The 27,228-nt window shown below is 36.6% G+C and overlaps 1 protein-coding gene across 19 annotated transcripts in view; it reads right to left on the bottom strand.

Moving 5' to 3' along the window:
• BAZ2B (bromodomain adjacent to zinc finger domain 2B) overlaps window positions 1–27,228 on the bottom strand; it is a 142,785-nt gene that overhangs the window by 61,144 nt on the left and 54,413 nt on the right. For 16 of the 19 annotated variants that reach the window (XM_083841634.1, XM_083841636.1, XM_083841637.1 and 13 more), the window contains 2 exons: window positions 12,111–12,266; window positions 398–559 (listed from right to left, as the gene is read on the bottom strand). In XM_083841634.1, the coding sequence (XP_083697760.1) occupies window positions 398–559; window positions 12,111–12,266 (318 nt within the window). Of the gene's footprint in view, window positions 1–397; window positions 560–12,110; window positions 12,267–15,303; window positions 16,609–16,631; window positions 16,675–23,634; window positions 23,817–27,228 lie in introns of those variants that run through there. The other 3 variants (XM_083841625.1, XM_083841626.1, XM_083841624.1) reach the window with 3 other exon arrangements.

Here is a 27,228-nt window from a genome sequence, read left to right as displayed (position 1 = left end):
AGGCTGGTTTTGCAGAGATCATAGGCCTATCCCTCCCCCTCCATATCTTCCTGCACGCAACTACCTTGCTATCTGCTTTTTATATGCAGAACTGTATTCAGTATGGAAGTACAGGCTCACAAATAAACCCATAAACATCAAAAGAAAAAAAAAAATCTTCCCCAGTATTCAGTCCCAGATAAATTCTCAAAGGTAGAAGGGTAAAAAATAGTATTAGTAAGGGCATTTTTGTTATTGAAAACCCATACTTGTATGTTACACACTTTGCTGACAGAATAACTTCACGGTGAACTTTTAAGGAATGGGAAGAACAATAAGAATTAGAGCTCAAATTCCACATCTTTCTGCACATGCACGAGTTTAATACATTCATTCACTGTATAGTTTTAGCCATTACCTTTTTCTGTACTGCCCCGACTATTTTTTCCTGTAGCTCTTGAGTGGAATGGAGTAGAATCGTGATTTTGGGCAGGAGGTGCAAACAATGGTGGAATTCCCAAGAGCGGTGGGAAGAAAGATGCCCCAGAACGAGAGTGTGTATCCGCTGTCCGCCACCATTCTGCACCACAAAGCAAACGAAAAACAAACTTCAGCTTTTCCAATGATATACTTAAGTATTTCTGTAAGAGTGTTCCAGTACATAGTTTAGAACATTATTTATTAAATTGTGATGAAGAGTAAAAAGAAAATAGAACACTTAAGAAAACACCAAACATGTTAAATCACATGAATTTCCTGTGGCAATTCTGGCTGTAAATCATTTAAGTCACTCTGATAAAGGTTTCAATTCAGTGTTGCTTATATGCATTCTGATAACAAATACATAACAGAAAGCTACATGAGAGTGATCACAACAACATGAAAATGCTAGTCTTATAAAGAGAATAACATTCACAGGCTGTTACTGAATACTCATTATCACCTCACCAACCTTCCTAAAGCAGAACTATGAAAAAAAAAAAAAAACAGAACAGATTTAAAGTCACCACTGCAATCTCAGTCCTTGAATGCTCTGGGGTCTCAAAAAAACCCCCAACAACAACAACAACAAACACACCACACAAAACCACAACCATAGATCTGAAACAGTTCCCCAAGAAATTACTTATTTAATCTCAAAAATTCTAGCTACTCTACTGGAGCTCTATAGTCATTCTTAAAGTTTATACCCTTCGATTTGAAAACAGCCAACTGTTTGTTTTTTCTCTGATGACCCTATTTATTTTTTCACAAGTAGCAATGAAGCCACTTTGTGACATGCTGCTCATAAAATAAATTCATCTTGTTGAGTAAGAAATATTTCAAAATAAAAATTCAATGCTCTAATGTTTTGGTGTTTCTGCTGTTTAAAATTTTTATCTTAAATCATTACTTACTTTTGTTTTCCAGTAAAATGAACTTTTAAGTGAGTTGCTACAGACCGTACAACTTTTTTTAAGTTCCTTAATACAGCAACAACTATTTAGAATACTTATCTAGCCCTTTTTGCAGGTTTTTTAAATTCCACAAGACCAAACTGACCACAGCCATTCCGTGTAAAAAAAAAAAAAAGAAAAATCAGCCATTTAAGAGGTAAATATCTCCTGCATGGCTCTTGCCACAGAAACATGGGTTCCTGTGCTTTAAATAGGAGCCCAAAAGGAGTGTGCAGATTTGTTTAAAGGAATTTTTTTTATATGTCAGAGTCTTATTTTATAGTAACTGCTGCAATAGCTAAAACAACATTTTGTAATAAACACCAGAATATTGGTTAACAATAAAACAAAATGCAAGCATAATTAAATAACTGCCTGTCCAAATCTTTCTGAAGGAAAAAAAAATCACTACAGAAGCAGCTTTGCATAATTTCTGCATAAACAGCTGAGAAGGCACAAAAGTATTGAGTTCTGTACACCATGAGGATGACAACTGTCAAAAGTATAGAAATTGTTAATTTACACATAGACGTTACAAGTTTGATTAAAAGACTTGCACCACATAGTGGAGCAAGATTTAGTCCAATGCATTAAGACGTTTATTTTATTGTAATATAAAAAAAGAGCACCAAGAAAGTAAATAAAGTGAGCAATACCTATAGAAGTGTAAGGATCTTACACACAGTAATTAAGACCCTTATGAATACATAAAATGAAGAACATTTTCTGTAGTATTTTAGTATTAGTATTTAGTAACTTAGTATTCATTTTTTAGTATTTGTAAGTATTCAGCACCAGTATTTTGTGAATATATAAAATGCTAATAAACTTTAACCTGACAGTATCAATGGACACTGAAATTTTCTAATCACTAGAAAATAAATGAATAAATAAATATGGCTACAACACCAGCAATGAAAACAGAAGACTGGGCACCCTAGATCAACAACTCCAAAACTTTATTCATAGTCATGATAAGCAGGCTATAACTGGTCTGCAGAAAACTTAGCACTGCTCCATTACCTTAAATTTGGAAACTGAAGATTGTGAACTGAGTGGTCACACAAACTTACAGAATCACTGCCCTAGAACATGCTAACCAAGAATCAAAAATAATGGACACTGGAATATATATATATATATATGTACATGCATGTACATATATATATAATATATATATGTACACACACACAATAGTGCATGCAGACCAACTGCTACCAAATTCAGTTAACAGTCTACAGCAAGGTTATAACAGCTACATACAACTAGACTGCCTGACGTAACTACCTATATTAGCTATTTATTGTATTAACAAAATCTATGGAAAAGACTGCCTTTCAATGAGATAGCAAACCAAAATCCTATGATTCTTTTTTTTATCCCCTACACCTATTTAACCAGATACATAAATTTGAAAAAAGCATGACGTGAGTCTCTCAGTTGTGAACTGGAACTCTTAAAAACATCACAGAAAGCCAGATAATTGTTTAGGGTCATATGCAGAGAGAGCTTTTATTCCTACTTCAGAAAAAAAAATACAATTTACTCAGTGGAAAAAGCTCTTGCAAAATGGAATGAAGTCACAGGGAAGCTACGGGTATTTACCACCCCTTAGAAAAAAAAAATTAAAGAATGAGTGTCTGTTACTTTACTGCACTAACACAGGATAGCTGGTACAATTGAAGGAACTTTTAATGTAAAAAAAAAAAAATCTCACAATGAAAACGTTACAAATGTATCAGTACTGTATCAGCTTTTTGAAGCTAATTTACCACTCCTTAAGAGCTTTTGGTTTTTGCAGGTTATACACATAGTATCTCATCTGACATTTGTAACTGAAGAAGTCTGTGGCTTACATGAAAATAAATTTTAAGATACTAGCAGAACTCTTTGCTGTATTTGCTTTAGGCTTTTGCCAGTCCCTGACCTCACACTTCTCCAAACTCTACTGAAGGGGGAGATTGGGAGGGACCACAGGAACAGCAGAGGTCTCTCTAGGAACCTCACTTCCTGGTAGGGATTTCTCTCCTTGAAGCTACAGAAAAGTAATTTAAGAAAGCATCTTGACTTACTATGTACTTTGGAGAATGTTCTACAAAACCTATATACATTAGAAAGCTTGGTTCTCAGACATACGATATAAAAAGTATACAATATTTTTACAGAGGAAAAATATCCCTTTACCCAAAGAATAACCCGTAACACAGCACCCTCCCTGAGCTACAGCATCCCAAGAGCAGAACATTCACACTGAGGCAGGATGGCATACAAGTTAAGACCACGTATTTCAGTAGGATCAGTCCAGGCAGGCACACTTCCACACCAATGAATGCTTCTGGCCTTAAACCACCCTGTTTTCAAAAGTTAAACTCATCTCCCTATCACAGCACAATACGGATGTAAACTGGGGGTGTGGAGAAGAAAACATTGACAGAGCTCACAAGAAGTCAAATTCAATTTCCTTTTTCAGGTTTGGATACAACTTCTGCCATTAAGTGTAACAGACAAAAAGCATGTTTACAGAGGAAAACAATTCTATCTTGTTATTGGCTGAGTACTTTCAAATATTGTCATTATGCAATCAACGCAACAGGTAACGATCAAGGATGCTGCATTGTGATGGAAAGAATAAAAAAGATCACACAGTACTTGGATTCAAATGGTTCTTAGAAGACCATTGTGAGAACATCCTTCCTGAGAAACTCAGCCAATATACAACAACGTATTTTCTTCTCATCAGTGTTGCCTAGGACTTAAAGCCCACAGTCTGAAGTATTCTACAAAGTTTGCTTAGTGGATGAGGACAGTTAGCCTTCTTCTCTAGTTTGATATTCTTTGCAACAATGTTTACCTGGAAAACGTGCTAGCTGGGGATGTGCTGCTAAGACTGTGGGTGTACCAAGTATTCCCAAGCCACCAAACTCTGAATACCCTGAGCTGGCTGTATGCAGGCCAAAGACTGGGTGGCTGACCACTGGCAAGGCACTCGACACAGTGGACAGGTTACACGGCTGTTCCCCAGCTGTTCTGAATATATATTCTGAGGGGAAAAAACAACACTTGAAATTGCACTATCAGAACAGATGCAACATCATGTGAAGTCCAACCTCAATCATTAGAATTTTTTTTTTTTAATTTTAAAAGCTGTCGTTAAATTTCACGTATTGTATCTTCTAGCACTGTCGTTCTATTTCTCCACACAAAGTATCTGAAAACTTTTGCATCTCTAACAAAAGGTCTGTAAGTAAAAATGAAAAAGTGGCATTGTATTTGCCACAGCAAATTCTGTTAGCAGTGGGAAAGGGTCTGTTCCTTTAACATAACAGGGTTAGAAATGGAGGGAGATCATTTTGTTAGCAGAACTATACGATGCACCTATCCTTAATAGACATGAAATCTGCTTCAGGGGCCTACAGTACACAAGCTAATAATGAAGTACGCAAAATAACAGATGCATTGTGCACATTTTAGAAATTATAAAAATCATTTCCAAAATCCTAATAACTCCAGTCATTTTTGAGGTTTAAAATGAAATCTATGTAAGCCAACTTTAAAAAAACAATTTACAGAAACTTTATTTATCACGAGAAAATTATCCATTCTAATGTGCTTTTAGATACAGTTTCTAACTGTATCAAGCATGAAAAATAGAATTTCTAGGGAAGCCATTAGCTTTGCCTTGTAGAAGTTGTGAAACTGCTTTTATACTGTACGAGCATTATATTTCACATTTTTAGCTACAGTTGTAGATTACTTGCATTGAATTAAACATAGCTCAATTTCCGAAGAGGATGCAAAAAATTAGTTTTAAATGGCAAATGTACATTTTTTCCTAATTCTTTTCCCACAGAGGTTAATTCTAATCTGACACTATTTATTCTTTCAACTCCATTTATAACGCTTAGAATACTAACTTGCAATCACACAATCAAACAGGAAACATTTGTCTGACTTCTATCAGAAGTTATGCTGTCTGATTTTACCAGTCTGTTTAAAATTACAAGCTTCCATGTATGTGCCTTCCATTTTGGCAAGACTATTCTTTTCTTGACTGCCTAGTGAAAGTCTTAAAGCTCTGCCTTAAAGCAAAATACCCTTTTCAGAAAACTGCTTTTTGTAGGATATATTTCACCTAACTTGATTTCAATAACATTGTATGAAACGTCTATAAAGAGCGACATTTTTAAACAACTTCTTAAGTGGTGTACTGAAGTGTTTTATCCTGACATCTATCCTGTTTAACTTTATCAATGACCTGGAAGAAGGAACTGGGTGCCTTCTCATTAAGTTTGGGGAAGGCACCAAACTGGGTGGGACAAATCAACCCACTTGAAGACAGGGCTGTCATTCAGGGAGACCTGGATACATTGGCAGAATGGACTGGCAAGAACCATACAGAACTCAGTAAGGACAAAAGCAGTCTTGCACATAGGAAGGAACAATTCCTTAAAATAATACAGGCTGCAAACTAACTGGTTGGGAAGTAGCTCTACAGAAAGACCCAATGGGTTTTGGTAGACACCAAGCTGAAAATCAGCCAGCAGCATGTTGGAAGTTATTACCCCTTAACTCAGTGCTCTACAGACTTAATTTAAAATACTGCATGATGTATTAGATCGCCAATACATCAAAAACATCAACCTTAGAGCTGACCATTTTTTGGTTTAGAGGACAGACTAGATGACCTGCTGAAGTCCCGTCCAAGCTGAACTTTAAAGTGATCTATGTCTACAGATATGCATATACTTTACATAGTTCCAAATAAACAAGTAGCAACTGCTAGAAGCACTCTAGCTATGGAGATTGAAGTTCCAGTAAGGCCCATTTACTGTACTTTTCTACAGGATTTTAATTAGCCTATTGAATCACCAGCAGAGTGCTATCACTTGCTACAGCCTAAGCAGCTTGAACTTCTCTTTGTTTTACTATGTGAATAAGATTACCTCCAATATACAGAAAAAGGGTCTCAATGTAAGGACCTTAAACGTCCAATGACATAGTAAGATCGAGCGCACCCTCGGCAAATTTGCAGATGACACCAAACGGAGTGGTGCGGTTCATACAATAAAACGAAGGGATGCCGGACAAACTTGATAAGTGGGCCCACGTGAACCTAAGGAGGTTCAACAAGTCCCATTCGGGGTGCTGCACGTGGGCCAGGGCAACCCCAGACGTGAGTACAGACCAGAAGAGCTCCCTGAGAGCAGCCCTGCAGAGAAGGCCTTGGGGGTCCTGGGGGACAAAAAGCTCGACACGAGCCAGCAGTGCGCGCCTGCAGCCCAGAGACCAACTGTGTCCTGAGCTGCATCACCAGAGGGGTGGGCGGCAGGGGAGGGAGGGGATTGCGCCCCTCTGCTCTGCCCTCGTGAGGCCCCACCTGGAGTCCTGCGTCCAGCTCTGGGGACCCAGCACCGGAAGGGTGCGGGGCTGTTAGAGCAGGTCCAGAGGAGGGCTACAAAGATGCTCAGAGGGCTGGAGCACTTCTCCTTCCAAGAAAGGCTGAGAGAGCTGGGGCTGTTCAGCCTAAAGAAATGAAGGCTCCGGTGTGACTTCATTGAGGCCTTTCAGTACTTAAAAGGGACTTACAAAAAAGATGGAGGGCTACTCTTTGCTCAATCAGATAACGACAGGACGAGGGGGAATGGTTTTAAACTAAAAGAGTGGAGATTTAGATTAGAGGTTAGGAGGGAATTCTTCGCTCAGAGGGTGGTGAGGCACTGGAACAGGTTGCCCAGAGAGGTTGTGGATACCCCATCCCTGGAGGTGTTCAAGGCCAGGTTGGATGAGGCCCTGAGCAACCTCATCTTGTGTGTGGCATGCCTTCTTATGGCGGGGGGTTGGAACTAGATGATCTTTGAGGTCCCTACCAATCCAAGACATTCTGTTCTATGATTAAAAATTTACCCATTTGCCCTAACAGCAAAATAGCACAGTTTCCAGAAAGCACGTTTCTTGAAGAGGGGTAGACAATAACCTCTACTCCCTAGGCACTGTTCACTGCGGGAGGGCAGCATATGTTATTATTTTGCTCCTAGATAACATGTGACAGTATAGGGAGTATGTTCCAAGACTTGTTTTTTACATGGTGACTGTAACACGTTTTTTGAAAAGATCATTTCAGAAGTGTTTGTACTTTTCCTTCAAACCTCCCGCCAGAAGCCCTGGAATTTTCTTTTGTGCCACCAGGTCCTACCACCATCTTTATTTTAAAATTTCTAAAGCAGGTTCTGATCCAAGTCAATACCCTCTAGTAACCAGTTTTAGAACACAACTGTTCAGTTGGAATGAATCTATAAAGACTGAGTCCAACTGCCTGACCACTTCAGGGCTAACCAAAAGTTAAAGCATATTGTGAGGGAATTAACCAAATGCCTCTTGAACATGGACAGGCATGGAGCATCAATCACCATGCTAGGAAGTCTGTTCCAGTGTGTAATTACACACATGGTAAAGAAATTTTATCTAATTTTAATAGCCCGTTTCACAAAGAAACAAATTCATTCTAGAAAACCCGTTCTACCGTCATGACAATGTGATAAACTTGTAAATTTCAAAATGTAAACAATGAGCACATGACATCAGCTTGTGAAGTTCATCATCCTTATCACACATAAAAATTAGATGGCTTTATACTATACTATATACAAAAAAGCATTACAGGTATGGCCTTAAAAAAAATACAGCACTGTGTGCTACCTAAGCCAACATCTGATGTGTCCAGAAAACAGAGGCCATCAATGTCTAAAAATGCATTCAGAAATATAGAAGAAATAAAACAATTGTTTGCTTGTAACAATAAACCAGATTGTAATGACACTTCTCTATTTCATAGAACATCAGTCTGTCCAGCAATGAATTCTAGCTTTTTTTTTTCCTTCAAGTTACTAACCTACTATAGACACATTCTGCATCCCGAAGTTTAACATGGAATTGCACTCCTTAACATTCGTGACTTTCTTCAAAATAGGTTAAATTTTTTTGATCACAGTTTTTGAAATTTTACTAGCCACTACAAAGATAAATGATTGAAAGCACTACTCCAAAGGGCAATATCCATTTCAACAATGCTGGTCTCTCAGTAACGAGGAATGATAACTGTGAATGCCTTTGTTAATATAAATGAACTTCATGGTACAATATATTGAGGTATCCAAACCTCAGAAAGGTATAAACACTTAACTAATGCCTAAAAATATAAAGCATCAATGCATCAACCAGTAGAAATAAAAAAATAATTTGGTATTTCTAACCACGCCAAGGGCACTCCAACTTATACCACAAATCTAGAGAACTACTTAGAGTGACAGAAATTAATTTGTTTTCACCTTGTGTTGTTTATTAATCATTACAGTGCTATCAAAGTTTGTCTTCTACATGCTTTCCAACACCAGACTCTAGATCCTCCAAGCATTCTGTTTGGAGGACATACATAATTTCATAGTACTGGTGAACGTCCCGCAGTGTAAAACTTGAAAACATGGAAAAGGCTGGAAAATGGTTTATATGTATACACAGTAACAATCCTCCAATCTCAAAATAATAATAATTTAAAACGTCTTCATTCAGACCAGAGAAATGTCCAAAATATCTGCTATTTTAAATGAAAGCAAAGCACTGGCTATCTCTTTAAAAGACCCACTCAAAGAGGGGGAGGCAGTGGGGGTTGTATCATTTTAATAGCCTCTGTCTACGCTCACAAGGAAACAACTACACAGATAAAAAAACATGAACGCAACTGCAAGGACTCCACCCTTAACTTGTCTTCATAAATCACAAGCAAAAAAGAAACTAGTCAAACTAATTTTCTGAGAAAAAAAATGAAATTTTCAAAATGGACCAATAAAACTACTCCGCCGACAAAGCCAATACAGAATTCAGGCACAAACACTGCAGATAAACTTATAAACTTTAAAGAGTGAAATATATATAGAACATACAAAAGAGTACCAACCTACTAAGCCATATTTTAAAAAGTATCAATCACACATTAAAAGCCTCAATGGGAGTGCCGTAAGAACTACCACGTGCTTAATGTTGTTTTAAAATTAAATGATTTAGATGCTCAAATACAACAGTCACCTTCAGCCTCCAGCATCCAAAAAGCACTACGCTGAAATTTATTAGAAACAACATTGAAAGAGATAGATCCCATCCCAACCTCATGGTTGGGAACAACAATCAAAACTAACCATTAACCTGTATAGTCTTAATAGCAAGCATCAGATGAAAGAGAATTGTAAAACTCTTAAATACTTGAGGTAACCCTAAAGAACTCTGAAAGAAGTTCTGAAAATATCAAAATGCTAAGACCAAACTGTTCAGCTTTAAACAGTTTTACATGCTGCTATAATCACACCTCTTAAAGATAAAACACTACATTATGATAACATTTACTCCTGTAAGAAAGGGCTATTGACTTGTACTCTTCCGAAGCTGCTAACACTAGGAAATATGCCTATTCATTTTTTATCTGAAGTAATACTGACTCTTTTAAAAATTAAAACAAAAGACTTTCAACTGGGACTTAAGTTCATGGTAATCCACTACTGTTCAGAACAAACTTGGGTTCTTGGAGTGAGCAAGAATGTATTCTCCAAGCTGAGAAACCCTTCTGCGCTGGTATAGTATAACCAGTAAATTCTGAGTGTCCTCTACAGCTTAAGTGTGTTCATCTGCAACTTCCTAAAGAAGACAACTAGAAACCAGATACGTGTACCTGGAATTATGCTTCATATATTTAATTACTATAAAACCAGCCAGAAAAGATGGTTAAGCTAAAATTGATCCAGAATAACAATGTTTTTAATTTTCAGTAGTCCACTACAAACTCACCTTGAGAAGACACATTGTGTTCAGTAGCATGTGCCATTAGAAACGGTTCTCTGTGGTAGTTCTCAGAATGTACTGCAAGTTAATTTACATATGACTATAAACATGCAATCCCAAAGTGAAGATTTATGAGACTCAATTACCCCTCCTCACTGTATTTACTTTGTAGGTATTACAACATCTAATTGTGTGTCTTCTGTAGTGCTGTGCATATAGAGGATTTATAGTTAAACAAGATGAACAAAATAAAACTCATCTGAAAGAAGGTGAAAAATGTAGTAATGATACTAGGCTGTCAGTTTTTGTCCTCACTAGAAAATTCAGTTAGCCCTTTGCTTAGGTACCCTTTTCATTTTAACCTCAACCTAAAAAAAAAAAGTTTCATCCTTCTCCATACTTAAGGAGACTGATAGCAACTATCTGTATTCATGAGTTCTTTCCTTTAGCTTTTTTTAAATGGTTAAACCCTTGCCTGCTGCATCTGATCTTTTGTATATATTCTCTAAGGACACTTTGTATTCCTAAAAAGAAGTTGGAATGTAGTTTACTATCAGTACTGTCCCATCAGTTTTATTTAGGAGTATATTCATTCCTCTACCTGACACAACAGTACGCTGTGGTTACTGTTGCATACACTCTGATAAGGTATACATTGTTCTAGAGGAATTTTGCAGAAGTGTTCATGCTGTCAACCAGCCAAACACTGTTTTCTCATGAGTGATCCATACTAGAACGGTAATTTCATTAAGTCAAAACTCTTCTGACTGTATAGGATATTCTGTAGACAAGATACATTAGTATCCTAGTCTGTTTCCAAACTGTGTTATCCACTTCTGTGATCTTACATTATTTATATAAAAATATGAGTATGTCCATCAGTCTCATTCTGATAATCAAAGTATGTTAGCTTTTAAAAATCTTTTTTTTTTTCACATTTAATAATCACTTAAGAACGATCAACCATTCCTTCTAAGAGAAGGTTAAAGGCATCTTAATCTGTCCATTAGAATAGAAGGGTCCCTTTTTATTCCAATTCCTTCTACTAATTTTCGTTGCAATAATCAAGTCTTTTAAGTAGCCTCTTGTTATAAACTTGATTGCGTACCCTGTCAGTTGCCAGAATGCATGGTGAGTTAGGACTCTCTATGCTTTGCCAAGGAGATTACACTGCAATAAAAGGTTACTCCAGCATATTTCAAGGTTTTATATTTATATGTGTATATATTTAAAATTCACTCCCCAAAAAGAAGAAAGAAACAGTAAGGACGAGCTAGTTAATTCACCATTTCTTGCTTTGTTGATAACTTACATGACTCAGAAGTTGAAAGGAGAGTTTAATTTACAAAAATGATATCCTTGCACGGAGAAATCTTCCATATCAACTTCCAATTCAATCCAAGATGTTTGACTAGTCAAGTTTATGTAAGACTATGTATGGAATTTTGAAGTTCAGCTTTTCCATCACAACTTCCATTAGAAGAAACTATTTCTCCAGATATAAAAACAGAGTAGAGGCTAGGCTTGAATGCTGAGAACATGATGCATACTCAAGAAGTTTATATCTGAACCTGAAAAGTGGCAGCAAGTCTGCTAAATCAATTTGTAAAACAATCCCCACTACTGAGGCAGTTCTGCAAACTGTGAAGTTCTTTCACATTTAAAATGCATAAATCATTTTAATCCTTTAACACATAAGCACTATGCAAAATATATACATATATGAATTTCCATCCTAAAAATAACCAAAAATGAACATTTTATTTTGATGCATCTGTGAAACCTTACTATATTTGACCATGTATTAATAATTCCAAGTATTTGCAAACACTAAAATCACATTGCAATATATACTTGAGTTATTCTTACCGCATGTGCTGATTGTGGAACTCAGTGATGCAGCTCCAGTGGTAAGGCCACCCTTGGAAACTGCAGAAGGAACAGAAGGTGTAGAAGACACTGGAGATGAAGTAGCTGCACTAGATGAGATTGACGAGGACGTTAACCGCTCTCCAGACTCCATATCTGTAAAAGAGAAGAAAAACATCTACTTTCTGCAGCAGGAAATGAAATCACAAGGGGGCCTACAGGATTGCCTGTGCTGACCACGTTGCAGGAACTGCACTTGACTCAAGCAGTTTCCTGAGAGACCTTCAGGTGAGAGCTACACCACATGAAGAGCACTCAGTTATCAGGGGAATCCAGCGTACTGCAGCAGTAAGGGAATTAGGTACTTCTGTTGAGAGCAACGTAACATTTGAACTTGAATGCTGCACAATGGAACCTATGACATTAACTGCTCTCTCCAATGCCCACCAGTAGCCTTGTCAGGGCCTTAGGGGCACTAACAAGCCTTAACTGCCCCAAGGAGCCTCACCTAAGACAATCATCCCACACCCTCTGCCCAGAAGTTTCATTTGGGTTCAGGCCTGCACCTTCAGCCCTCACCTGAGTCAGGTCATATAGGCCTCTCTGCAACCTGGTCTGTACCCACACCTCATGGCTAGATCCCTTGTTATGTGTTGTAGCTTCCCTCCAGTCCTGTATCAGCCCCTATCTTCTGCTACTCCTGACCAGATTACCTAGGCCCAACCAATTCCTTTATTTTATCTGGATCCTACGCTATCTATGCTAGTATCCAAATACTACTAAACATTCTAAATCTTTTTTTTTTTTTTTTTTAATTCCAGGACACCTAAATACATACTTTACTCCAATTAAAACTTACTATCTACAGTTAAAGAAGAAATACTTTTAATAAAGAACAAATTAACTACTGTATGCTTTAAATATTATAACATGTTCATTAAATTTTATATTTTTTCCTATTTTTAAAATTAATAAAAAAAATTCATAGTTTAAGTCTGTAGCATTCACATGCATTATTTCACACTACAAAAAATCATTTTTAGTATACATACAGAAATCAAAAAAAAAAAGATATAAATGAAAATAAAGTACACTTCTAAGACTCTATGGAACGACCAAATTCAGGTGAGGCCAACAAGTTGTCTTTGTACAGAAACCTACAGTCTTGTTGTCTTTTGGTATTCACTGTTTTAAGTATGGCTATAGTGAATTTATTATATATACACAAATGGCTTAAGAGAAATCAGAAACACACCATAATGGCATTATTACAGTAATCACTTGTAAAAGGAAAGTTGTTTCTAAGCTTCGGTGCACTACATTCAGAATTCAGGATTCAGACTTGGTATTTCACTCGTGTTTCCTAACAAAGACATCCAAAGCTCTCTAATTTCTGCATTGTTGCTCTCATGTTGCATGTTATAATTCATTATTAAAATATTTACCATCTAATGTATTTTATAAATAAGAACAGTTAGAAACCACCCATTAGCAATCAGCATTTCTGCTACAAATGGGAAGACATGCTCAGTAAATTAAGATATTTTTTTTCTTTCAAATACAGAAATGGATGTCTTTATAGTTGGCAGGCTTTTAACCAACATAAGCTACCTCTCTGAACTGGCAATACAGCACCAATTAAGATTGGAGAACAAAAATAATAAAAACTGTTCTTTTAATGTTTGGTATTAGTTTGTAGGGTTTTGGTTTTTTATACTGTTGTGTTTTTTTTGGATTTGGGGTGGAGGGAGACTCTCTTGTTTGATGGGGAGGTGTTTTCTTTAGGGATTGCAATTTCAACCTTTAATTCAGCTACGTTTCTGTTTTAAGTTCAAATAGAATAAATAGAATACTGGTATTTGTTAAATTTTGAGATGAAGAAATGAAACTCTTCCTAGATACACGTATTTTTGCTTTCACATTAAGTCAAATCTTATTTATGTTTAGTTAGTTTATTACTCTAAACCACAGCAGATGGTTGAAACCAAAAAAGATAATCCCTGAGAGTCATTAATCAGGATCAGCAATAATTACACTGTAGACCTAATATGTTCTATGGCTAAAGAGCTCATACCAGCTGCAACAGATCTGTATTCTTTTTAAGCTTGAGAGCATATATTAAACATTTATTACATTTTAGTGTATTTTGCCAGTCAATACTTATGGTAAAGTTTCATGACTGCTTTTTAAACCCTTATATTTGTAAACGAGAAACTAAGTAAAACTGGATTTTTTTTTTTTATTATTCTCTTCCACATGTAGTGATTTGTGTCAGTCCTTCTAAATGCCTTGCTTGAAATTCCAGTTATTTTCCCAAAGTTCACCATGGTGAATAATACTTATGAATGCAACTTTACTCAGTGAAAACAGAAGACAATCTCTCTAAAGAAAGGAACAAAAAAGGAAGGAAGCATGTGCAGCTTTTCACTAGAAAAAACAAATCTGATTAAAAAAAGGAACAGGAAAAACATTACAGATAAATACAACGTTTCATAAACACGGAATACTAAACATAGCTGAAGTTCTACTATGGGAAGCACCAACTAAATAATTTTCATATTTAATGAGCTGAAATTTTTCAAAACTGAATTATCTACCAATTCTATGCTCAAGACCTCTGCTGAAATGTACACTAGCATAGGAAAAAATATATAGTCTCTTAAGTATGTATTAAGAAGTAACTTCCTTGAATGGATGTGATCATCGATATAATAGTATCCTGTCAACATTAGTTGGGATGCCCAAATACTATGAATCTAGTCTTGAAAAACATCCAAAAAGTAGATGCACACACCTAAAACTTCCGGTTTAGCCTCTACACACTTATATATTACTTCGTTATTTTAACTATTACCTTGAACACAGTCAAGAAGGTGAAGGTGCAAAAGTGAAAATATCCTTTGGACTTCTTCAACGTCCAAGTGAAATTCATAACAACTATTTGACAGCAACCAGGAGCAGACTCCCACAGCATTCAGTGTTATCTTGCCAACAGAGCAAGGTATTTGGTTATTTTGCAGTCCATGGCTATTTCTAGAGCCAAGATATGTGCTTTAATGCTTAAAGATTTTACAGCTGTTTAAGGGAAGCACATCAGTGTCTTTCAGAACAGACACTCCAGCACAGCCAAGTTCATCACAAATTTGAAATGTAGCTCCATTTTATGAACTAAAATTGAAAATCTAACTCTTACCCTTTGTAGTTGGGCATTGTCCTAACAGGTCAGCGCAAAGAGGGTCAATGCAGAGTCAGAGTGCTGGCCAGAGGGTGAACAAGCATGCCAAGCAGCACCTGTGGGTTCTGCACTACCATGTCACAAAGGACACAGAACCAAAGACAAGCAAAAATATAAAAGCAGTGGTATGCCAAAAAATACAACAAAGTACCACCCTGACCGAAGACGCTCAGAGAAGGAAGAGTAGCGGCTACAGGAATGGGTGCAGTGCATTATATACAAGCTGCAGATGCAGAAGGCACCCAGTGATGCTCCCAGTTCTAATGACAAGGTCTAGTCACAAAACTCGTAATGTGCAGTCTACTACTACTACTACTGTGTTTTAGACACCTGAGGTCTTTAAACTCAAATGAAACTGCTGATAAAATTAATGAGATTCACTTCACGTCTTGAATGCTGTACAAATCTTAAAGACATCTTCAGTGTAATTACGTGACTTTTGATAATTTTCTTTATGCAATTCACATAAAACTAAGGGCAGAAAACACTGTAACAATTTTATCTTTAGTGAACTAACAGCAAGTTTGGCTTATGTTTCTTCAGTAGCATATCAACCACAAAGAAACTCCATAAATAACCTTAATGTATTATTGTTAGATAGCTACGCTGTGCAAGGCACATGCTGCATTTCTGTATTATGCTCTGAAGCCTTTACAGCTCCCCCCTAGTATCAGGCCAAATTCGATCACTGATGTAACAACTCACTGTTTACAGCATAAGAATCCACAGCAGCAATGATAATTGTAATAACACAAATATACCACATCACAATTCTGCAAACATTTGTTTTAACAGCCCTTATCCACCTAAGTCAACATACTAAAAACAACCTAAATGCAAATGCAGCTCCCTCAGATTGGCCTAAATGAGTGAGATCTGGCTCAGTGAAAATGGAAACTTAACAGGGAATCAGCGGCCATTCCATTATTTTGGTAACATACAATGGGCATTTAAAATAGATTCTGAATAAAATATGTCATTTCAAAAATGCATTTGTTTTTACTCCATCTTTTATACATTTAGACTATGACAAGGTAAACTCAATCAGGTGACAAGAAAAGGACTCATCATATAATTTACTTCTGCCAAATGAGCAGCTGTACAACCTTTCCAGCTTAGGAAAATTCGCACTCATGCTTTAGATACTAGGAGGAGGATGATACGTGGAAGTTCTGAGGAGACAACGTTTAGGATCACAGAGAAGAAATAGAGATGATAGGCATTGACACGTTTGTATTTCAACATTGCTATGCAGATTTGAAAAAGCAAGTAAATATTGGCACCACCTTAACTGGATGCAGAATCTCAACCTTGTCAGGACTGCAGAAGCTGTCATAAAAATAAAAAAGAAATCCATCATTTCAGAACTGATGTTCCACAAACCTCTTTGTTCCAAGGAGGGAAAAAAAAAAAAACAAAAAAAAGGAACCACAGCAGTATTTCAGCATTTTATACTGACTTGGGATGAACATCACTTTTTAAGGACTGTATTTTTGTGTAAGACAGTTCACCTTAAGCAGATTAAAATCACATTTTCAGGTTATGTGTAAAGAAGGCAATGTTCCATTCCTCACATAACCTTTTTTTTTAATCCTGATTGTGAGACTTAGATAATCTGTTCTTCTGCATTAGATTCTAGTGTTATGGTATCTTGTTTTGCAGAAGAGAAGTTGATAGCGTTTTATACTAAAGTCTGTGAAGGCATTGAGCAAACTGTATATGTAACTAATTTTCAAAATTAAACTATTATTCAATATTTCTGAACTGATACACATTACATTTTCTAAATATATAACAAAAGATTCTTTCTCAGGATAGACCTGAAATAGAGAGCTAACAGGTATCAACATCAAAAATCCTATGTCTAGAGTAGTGTGAACAACAGAAAGTAAGTGTTGAAGAACCACAGAAAATAAATTCCAAGTGAGCAAGTTCGCTAAGCATGGTCTGGTCTGTTTTTTTTTGTGGTTTTGTGTTTTGGTTTTGTTTTCTTAAAAATAAAAAGTTATTAATTAGCTCTACCCAACAAAAATTGTGTTTCTGGGGATCACTGCAGAAATCAGAATGTTAAGATGAACAAGCATAAAGATCACTTGTAGCATTTCAGGCATTTGTAAGCCTGTTTTTTACTCCTTTTTATTGTATGCATTAAAAAATATGGTATCAAGTATAGTAGTTCCTCTAATTTTGAACTAAACAATAAATGTGTGCCCAATTTATCCAGTAACATGAAAATCAGGTGATTTTGGAAACTAAGCTTAAAAAAACAATGCATTACTTCTCTTCTTGGCAAGACCTATAGACAACACTTGTTTCATTGCTTTTTACAAACCAGGTAACTTTGATTTAAATCTATGAATATGCATGTATTCCTATGGGCTTCCTTCCTAGAGGAAGCCTGCTTCTCCGTAAAGTAACTCTGACACGGGGGAATTTACAAGGCATTCCTTGACACGGTATCATAATTTATGGTAGGGACTCAAAGAATTACATTTCATCTCTTACAAATTCAACTGTGTGTTGCTCCCAGTACTATGAACGCGAAGGTCTCAGGTTAAAAAATATTAATAGAAGCAGAGAAACAGGACTGATGAGTAGTATTTTGCAGACGCCTAACGAAAAAGTTCATCTTTCCTCTACATCCTGCATTCTGATATTTCCTCCAATATTTTACACTTCAGTAGAGAAAACCTGAATACAGTTTATACTGCAAAAAACAGAGGAATCACTCTTCCCATCCAAGTCCCTACTCCTGATTTTAAGTGAGAATGAATACCATACTTCCAAAGTCACCTAATCCATTCATGGGGCATTCCAACGAGTTTTGTTCAGGACTGATGAAATAAGAGTATCCTGCAGCCAGTATTTTTAGCCGGTAAATGCTATCATTGAGTGTGGTTAGAGGGAAGGACGACAATTAACTTTTAACTATTAACACCTAACAGTAGCTGACATACCAGGGTTTTAGGACAGCGCTGCCTTATGACTTTGTCCACTGTATCTTTCCGGACAAGGCAGAAAGAAATAAAGGAGGAAATAACAGTTTAAAAATGAAAATTGTATCTCGGTTAGAATAAAGTAGAATTTCTTGCGTGTAACAGTAGATAAGTAATAAGTGGAAGGAGCACTAATTACAAAATAACCCATTTTTAAATGAAATTGAAGAGAAGTGAAAAAATCACATACATAATTGGACTCCATAAAGCCTATTACAGCTTTTTGACCATTGCCTATGACAGAATGCAGCAAACAGGGACAGCTGACAGATGCACAGGAGTTGTTGCAGCAGTTAACCAGGTTTCTTTAGAGAACTTCTGGGAGAGATTTCTTTGGGAATCATTCTTCAGCAACTTCTGGTGGCTTGCTGCTGGCAACAACGGCTAACATCTGGAGCCTTTTGCCTGGATCAGCTATAGCAGTCAGTGTCTACTACTTGTCTCCTGCCTACACGTGCCTACACCTGTTGTCTACAGTGAGAGGAGCACCAACCACACTCAGCCAGAGCTAGAGCAGCAGCTACAGAAAAGGAAGGTCATAGCCCAGCTAGTGCGGGGCGGGGGGGGGGGGGGGGGGGGGCAGGCAAGGGGGTCCACAAGCCCGAATGATGACTGTGCAGGGCTTGTGATCACCCACCATATGGCATGACCTGAGAGGGCCTGAGCAACTCTCCATAGCTCATCACAGAGCTCAACCCATAAAAATCTTTCCTGGATTTGCTTGGCTTTTTATCCATATGTTCGATTTATCAAGATGAAGCAAACTTGAATAAGCAATGATAGTTTCCTGCAGTTTCAGCTGCTAAGGCAGATTATTAGTAGCCATTTCATATTTGACTACTAAAGACAAAACAGCTTGGAAAAGAAGAAAAAGAAAAAATTATTCAATTTTATCTGACAATATTCACACAGAAGCTGTCCAAGGACTGTGACGATAAAACAACTGGCTCTTCTTTCTCCAAAGAACTTCAAATTAACCTGATTGTCTTAGAACAAAAAAACTTCTCGAATAAACAAGGAATTGACTCACTGAAGCCTAGAGACTTAATTCTAAATGTTATAGACACTTGACCAAAACTAAGTATTTTGTAACTTTTCATGCAAGTAGAAATGAGTTTAAACTATCGCCCAGTTAGAATATCCAAATTTTGCATCGTTATGCTCAGCTGAATGCAGTTCAAATAACGGCTAATTTAAGCACACCTTCAAGAGATTAAGCAAATTTAGAATTCTTGCAATGAGTCCTGAAAGCCTATTATCAAATGATTACAGTAGTATTTTACATTTACATTTTAAAAATGCCTGCCCTCACAACTGTACAAAGTGTTTTCCATTGTCAGCTCTGTGAACAAAAAAAGGCATGAAGGGGTAGGAAACACAAGAGAATTTTGGAGAGCTTTCCACTTTCTTCATGAATTCAATTGAACTCAGTTATTGAAAACCATTAGATGCCCATGTGTGTTTATATGGCTATGATTTTTGGTTATTTTTGACAGTCATTTTTTAGAACTTGTCGGTTCTCTCACATTTTGCACAGCAAAATGTCTCTGTCCTCATCGTTAAAAGAGCAATGTACTTCTTTTGCAAAATAAAATTCCAAGTCTCAACAATTATGAGACCATGTCTTACCATTCAGTTGCACTGCTTATCACACCACAATGTTCAATTATCCTTACACACAGGATGATTCCACACATCTATATCCTGAGATATCTTTCCTTATTTGTTACATTAGTTTTAGAGACAAAAAGATGCAATGTTTTGAGCTTCGATACCAGAAAATATTTGGATCTGGAACTTTTAGACTAACACTCCAAAACAAGTTCTAGATATCAGGAGAAAAGGGGAGAGCTGGCAAACACTACCTTCTCAAAATATTATTTTGAATAAACATGAATGAGACATTAGTTTTTGTTTCCTAAAAATTATTAGAAGAGAGTTAAGCTTGTAAGTCCTAGAACTGTAAAAAACAAAAACAAAAAAACACCTTTCAGTTCAATTGTGTTTAAATAAATCCTCTTAACAACTACCTATTAGCACCAAATGAGCAGGATAAAAGACAGAAAAGCAATCTATGCAGGCTGGAAGTTAATCTGCTTTTTAAATCAATTAATAATCAACAGTTATATACATAAGCCATTGATTAGAGAATATTACTCTAAACTTGAACTTTCTTTAGTGTATATATATATATATACACACTATATATATATATTCCCCTAACTGAACCTTGCTTATCATCTCTGAAGAATGATAAAAGACACTAACACAAAGGATAACTTCATGAAAACTACGCATCTGCTCTAACACACACATACAGAAAAGCTTTCAAAAAAACTCACCACAAGCACCATATTTTGCCCACCTGGTATTCTTCTGCTTCATGTTTGGAAAATGAGTGGGCAGAGAAATCCAAATACATAACGTAAGGAAAAGAAGTCCCCACAACTCAATACTTCTGGGAAGAAATAATGCTTTGCACTGCAAACTCAGGTATCTATTAGTGTATGTGAACTCCACAGAAGTCAAAGTAAACAAAACGGATAAATTTGTCGATGCTTCTCCGTAAATCTTTCAAAGAATAAAGACACAGAACAGGATACCTTTTGTCCTGCAGTCCAAAACTTACAGACTACACAATACATCATGTAGTCAAACAAACAGGAAGGGCAAGATACTTTATCCCTTAAAAACTGCTAAAACTAAAACAACCAGCATTCTCTGATGAGTTCTCATATACCAAGTCAGAGTTGCAGAAACACAATCAAATCTTTTGAACAGCCTTAGGCCTTGCAACGGCTTTGACTTTGTTTTAGAATATCACCAAATTTCATTACTAAGAGAGCATGCAAGCACAAAATTCAAAATTGTACCTTCAGTTCTGCAATGCAAGTTACAGAATAATTTTACCCCTTTTCCACATGACAGTGATGAAATGTATACGCTTCTCATGTCATCAGGTGAGTTTTGGCACCTTGACTAATAAAATTATCACTGAGGCATGCTAATTCCTCAAATTTGCACACTTAAAGCACCTTTGGTGTCATCTAACAGGAATGCAAAGGTTCCCACTAACAGACTGAGGCAGCAAGGCTGAGACGCAGAGAAATGGTATCTGCATTTACATGTTGTTCCGTGCACGTAGTTCTTCAGGATTCCAGAACCAGTTTTAGAAGGAAGTACTCTGTAATACAAATTCATATATATATTTAAATACACTTCATCATTGGTATCCACCCTCATTTCCAAAATGTCACCCTTTGGTTATTTTTTCACCGTTTCTTCCACTTTTAAGGCACTAAGATCTTGAAATGCATTTAAACATTTAAGCAAAAACAAGCCCACTCAAGTTTACCTAAACAGAATAACTAGAAGGAGTAATAACGGGTTCTTAAAGTACAAAGAAACAAAAACAAGCCTCAACAGAAGCCACAGCAGCTATTACCATGTCAGTGGACTACCCTTACCAGCCCCAATCACAACACTATTCCTACAAATTATGCAGATGCAAATCTGACATTTTCATGCTATTTACACACTTAAAGGAAGTGGCTAGAAACAAAAACCCTGACAGATCACATTTTTGTCTCTACATACCGGAGAAGACGGTAAACCACCTATATTGCCATCTACAAAAAGAAAAGTACTAGATTTCAGGCACCTAACAAATACGAATGCTAAACATTCAATTTTCCTCCATTATTAAAGAGTTAAAATACAGAAGACCATTTGAGCTGTATCAGCTGTTGTTTCTTGGCAAAGCTTGGCAATCACTTAAAGATAAATAATGATACACAGTATTCCCATAAACCATTCTTTCACAATTTGAAGGCACACTGTAAATGTAAGCCAGGACATCATGGACACATCGGAATAACAGGTAAGACTGCAGCTCTTTTTCAGGGATAGGGCAGAACGCAGCCAAAGCAGCACCAACTCCTGCCACACAGCACTCACTTCAATAGGATGGCAACAAAAGGTGGCCAGGGCCTATGGCTGCAGCCCAGATCAGGATCTGTCCTTCCACACATAGCACGAGCAACTCTATCCCTGTCTGAGAGTGTCTGTTCCCTGTACTTCCCTCTACACAGAAAGGCAGCCCACGAGCCAGCAGCTCCAGCAGCCATCAGGGCTGTCCCTCCTGTCCCACAGGAATCCAGTTTTGTCCAGAAAGGAAGCATGAAGCTTTGAGCCAACAAATTCAGCCATGAGACACCATGCTTTACATTTACGAGGCTCTATAGTCACAGAGAACGCTAAGAGATTAGGAAAAACAAGGGAGATGGTTTTGCGACAACAGAATTGTAGGACATCGGAAGAACTGTCCAGGGGTACAAAAAAAAAAAGCTGTCTAGGCACCACAGGAGTGCAAACCCTATGGAGGATGATATGGCATGTTTTGATGGACAAGAAATCTTTAGTATCGAGAGCGCAATATTATTTTGGATCGTATTCTGCAACTGCAAAATTTGCCTTAGCGCCCTTCTAAACTTTGATGAAAAAAAACAAAAACAGGAATTCATATTTTTAATATAGAACTTCAGAATGTTTACCACAGTACCTACAACTCTGTGAAAACTTCTATGCCATTAACACTAGTATAAAATAAGACCGGCCCTAAAATCATTTTGACCCACTTAACAAAGCAGAATAACACAAGTGTACTGTAACTATCACTTTACAATATGAAGTCTCTTAGACAAATACTCCAAAGCAAAATAAAACCAGACCTGTACACTGAGTGAAAGCTGTCACACACCCACCTAGTCCTCATCAGCAAAAAAAAGAGGAATTACTTGAAGGAAAAAGAACCCGTCAGTTCTAATAAATGCAGAACAGTAAAACATTTCTTATACAATCGAAAAAGGAGACCAAAAGGTTGTTTTATTCAAAAACTAGGTTTATGTTAGACATGAAACACTTCTGCAGATGATAAAAATAAACTATGAACATGCATGACACATACGCGTTTTATGTCTCTGTCCAATGAATGTTGGGATTTTTCAAAGTTAATGCCGGTTATTTTTCCAACACCTAAACAGACTTTAATGCTTTTTCTTTTTAAAATCTCATGCAAACGAGGTGTATTTTCTCATCGCTACTGTCAGATAAGCATTACAAAACAGCAGTAGTTGTCTTATACTGAAAATTTTTAAGTTACAACTCTAAATATTCTTTCTTCAATCTATAAAAATTTCAAACTAGTAACTTGGGGGGGGGGGGGGGAGCACAGAAGAAAAGCACTGAAAACTTGGCATTACAGAAGAACAGATACAGAATATTAACAGCTTACTGTGGAGAGTGATTTAATCAGGAAGTAGCCATTATCCTGTCGCTACAGAGCAATGACAGCACTCCAAAACAAGCCGTAGGTTTTTTTGTTGTTGTTTTATTTTCCCCTCGGTCACGGAAGGAAGAAAGAACACAAGCTATTGTGCTCTTTGCTATTGTGCAGCTTTGCTGAGCCCAAAGGTTGTCAGATGTCTATTGTCAAAAGCTACCCTGAAAACAAAATGCAAGCAAGCATTTACAAAGCTGTACTTCAAGAAGCATCTATAATCTACCACAACCTCCCTCTGTGTTGCACACAAAACATGGCTGTCTCACTCAGAGATTAGCAATTATTGTAATGAGATACTGTCGGAGAGGGTCAAATAGTACTTCCTGCAGTTTACACATCTTGATTTCCTGGTAAACAAACTGAAAGGCAGGTGGAGCACTTGGATCAACAGTAAACACGCATGCTCACAGAAGCAAAAATCAGCCTAGGTGAAATATACAGTTTTAATAAAATGTGCGTCTGTATTTTAATTACATGAGTTGACACGGCATCAGAAAATGTAAAAATAACTCTGAATCACGAAACAATGTTTTTCTGCAATATTAGATAGCTGTCAATGCTGTACTTCATTGTTTTCTTTTCTAAGCCAAGCCAAAGTTGCAATTTATTTTCCCTTAAATTGTCCTTATGTACACATATGCATGCAATAAAACCTCCTCACAAAGTTGTTTCGGTATGAGAAAATGCTCTGAAATGATAACCCGAATCACAACTAGAAAAATCTGAAACTGAGAAAAACAAATGCGAATCACTGTGTAAGCACTTAAGCACTGATCTCCAAAAAAAATGTAAAGTAAAATCTGCTAATAATATTGAGAAATTATCAAAATTAACTTACTGAATACAATTTTGAAAGAAAAGTAACTTAATGCCTTTTTTTCTAAGCTGCCTCCCCCCAAAAATTCAGCACACATGGACTACGCATATTACAATGATCGGGGGGGTTCCCTACCCAGAATCTTTCAAAAAAAAGTAACTTCAAGAATCTTCAGTTTAAAAAAAAAAAAAAAAAAGATTTTCACAGTGGAACTGAAGTGGGCCTAGGATACTAGGGAAAATAAATAAATAAAAAACACAGCTCCACCCCAAACAAACAAACGACACCCACCCACCCAAAACCACCTTGACTAATGAAAGAAATGGAAGAAATGGCTTGTTATCCCTCAGCAACTGGAATAAACTATTGGGCCAACTGACAGGAGACAGAACTTATTTAAGGGATAAATCGAGTCAATTTATTGTACAGCAGGTGGATGCAACTAAAACTGCTGAAGTGCCCTAGAACAACAGCACAAGGGCCTGAATGGTAGCATGCTGTAAGATAGAAGATTATTTATATACCTGAGGAAATGCACAAAACTGAAAATTAATTATTTTTCCCTCTTTGCAGCATGAACGAAAAACTAGGGGAAACAGCAATGTAACATGTCTGAGGAAACAAAGCCAGGAACAGAACAAGCAAGAAGTTTCTAATAATGATGTTAAAAATACGCTCAAGAAAAGATCAAAGAAAAGCTATGAAAAGAAAAGCCGACAAAAAGCATTTCTGGGAAGATCATCAACTATGAAAGAGTGCAACTGTAACAGCAAATACTGCTGCTGAATGTAACTTGAGCCAATGAAGCAGTTATTCTGCCATCACAACCTCCCAAAGTAAGACATATTAACAACACGGATCTCTTCAACCAAAACAATATCTAATGCAGGACTTCCGTGAGCCATACTTGTTACAGACTTAATGATCACAGACATTATTTCCTACTTAAATAATTCATTCCCTTAAGTGAAACACTACAGCAAAACATCAGTTTAACAGTCTCCTACTGTTATCCACGTTGCAAAAAAGTGGTCTTGTCAAACAGTGTACAGCATTTCTGAAGGAAGAGTAAAAATCCAAGAGAGAAAAGCCTTCTGTAAAGACAAGGAGTACGAGTACCAACAGAACTCTTACCAGTAGTCTTAAAATACTTTTAAAAAGCAATATATATTGTATTTAATTGAGGTACGTTTGGTACTAATATCACAGCAAGCAGGCTCTCACAGCAAGACTTAAGAGATACTGATTTGAAGTCCCAGTCAGGGATTTATTATCCACTCCAGAAAAACAGCCTCAGTGAATTTGAGTCTCGCATGACTCAGTGAGAATCACGTAGGTTCTGCATGTTCAAACACTACCTTACAGAAGATCATTTTTCTAAAATTGTATCAACCCGAATTGCTCATCACGTGAAAAATATTTAGTATGGAACAGCTGTTTTGCTTTGAGATAACAATGGAGGAAAGAGAGACAAAATATAACATTGAAATCAGCTAAACGGAAGGTCTGTATTTATTTTCTGAACTCCAGTTTTAATTAGACTCATAGAAATTATAGCAGAAACTACAGGTAGAAACTACATATACAGAACAACAACCACTAGCCCCATTAGTCAGAAATAGAGCAAGAATGACAACTCAGCAGTGTCCTCAAGAATTCTATGGGCTACTAAAATACTTGTCCACACTTCGACTCCAAAACCAAACTATCAGGTTTATTGAAGAGCAGAACAGGATACTGAAACGTAGCTATGTCTTAAATATGCATTAGTGCCTGACTTTGTAAAATGGCACATCATCACTCTGTGGAGCTCAACTGAAGAGCTACTGTCTTCCTGGGAAATTTAAAAAATATTATTATTTTTTATGCAGCACATTCTAGCTACAAATACAAAATACAAATACAAAATACAAATATTTTTTTTTTCTTATATATATATATACACACACACACACAGAACAGGAATTAATTCTATGGTCATAAAGAGAATACAAAATCCTGTTGCTGTTTTTTGTTTGTTTGGGTATTTTGTTTGTTTTAATAAGTACTATTAAGAACTTCTTGCAGAACCATGTCTCCTTTCATGGAAGCTATGTCTCCTGTCAAAGAGACTTCAAAAAGTTAGAAATTGTACTGCTACAAACTACAAGAATCATCTCAAAACTGTATCAAACAAATATCAACTCCAAAAGAAATATGAGTCTATCTATAACTACCTGTATCATTCTAGTAGCAGTATTTCAACACAAGTTTTGATTTAAAACACCATAGTTTACCCTTTGATAATGAAAAGTAAAAACAGTTATGCCATTAATGTTGCTTACGCTCACCTGAAAGAAGAACAGGTAATCTCTACACAACCTATACTGAATGCCAACAAAGCCAGAGACCTGCATTTTGCATCATACCCTGGATACCAAAATCACTGCAAAAATTACAGATAACTTTACAACAAAAGCATATTTAAAACAGTGGATGTTTATCAACATAGAAACAACACCTAAATTCAGTATCATCTGTGAATTCAACCTGCAGCAATAGCTTTGGAGAACAGGAACTCCCTGCAGTCATCTTTGTAATGCACTAAATCTATAAATTAATTTCTGAAAGTTCCACATACAGTATTGGTCTATGTTTTGCTTCTGGCAATTTTAGCCAGAATCCTTTGACAGTAGCATGGATGAGTAATACACACAACAGGGCAAACAGGACAATTCATACTTTCAGAA

Source organism: Anser anser (genome assembly GCF_964211835.1).
Source record: "Anser anser genome assembly, chromosome: 6".
Taxonomy (NCBI): Eukaryota; Metazoa; Chordata; class Aves; order Anseriformes; family Anatidae; genus Anser; species Anser anser.
Note: the sequence above shows the minus strand (reverse complement) of the source record. Positions and strands in the feature narration are given on the sequence as shown.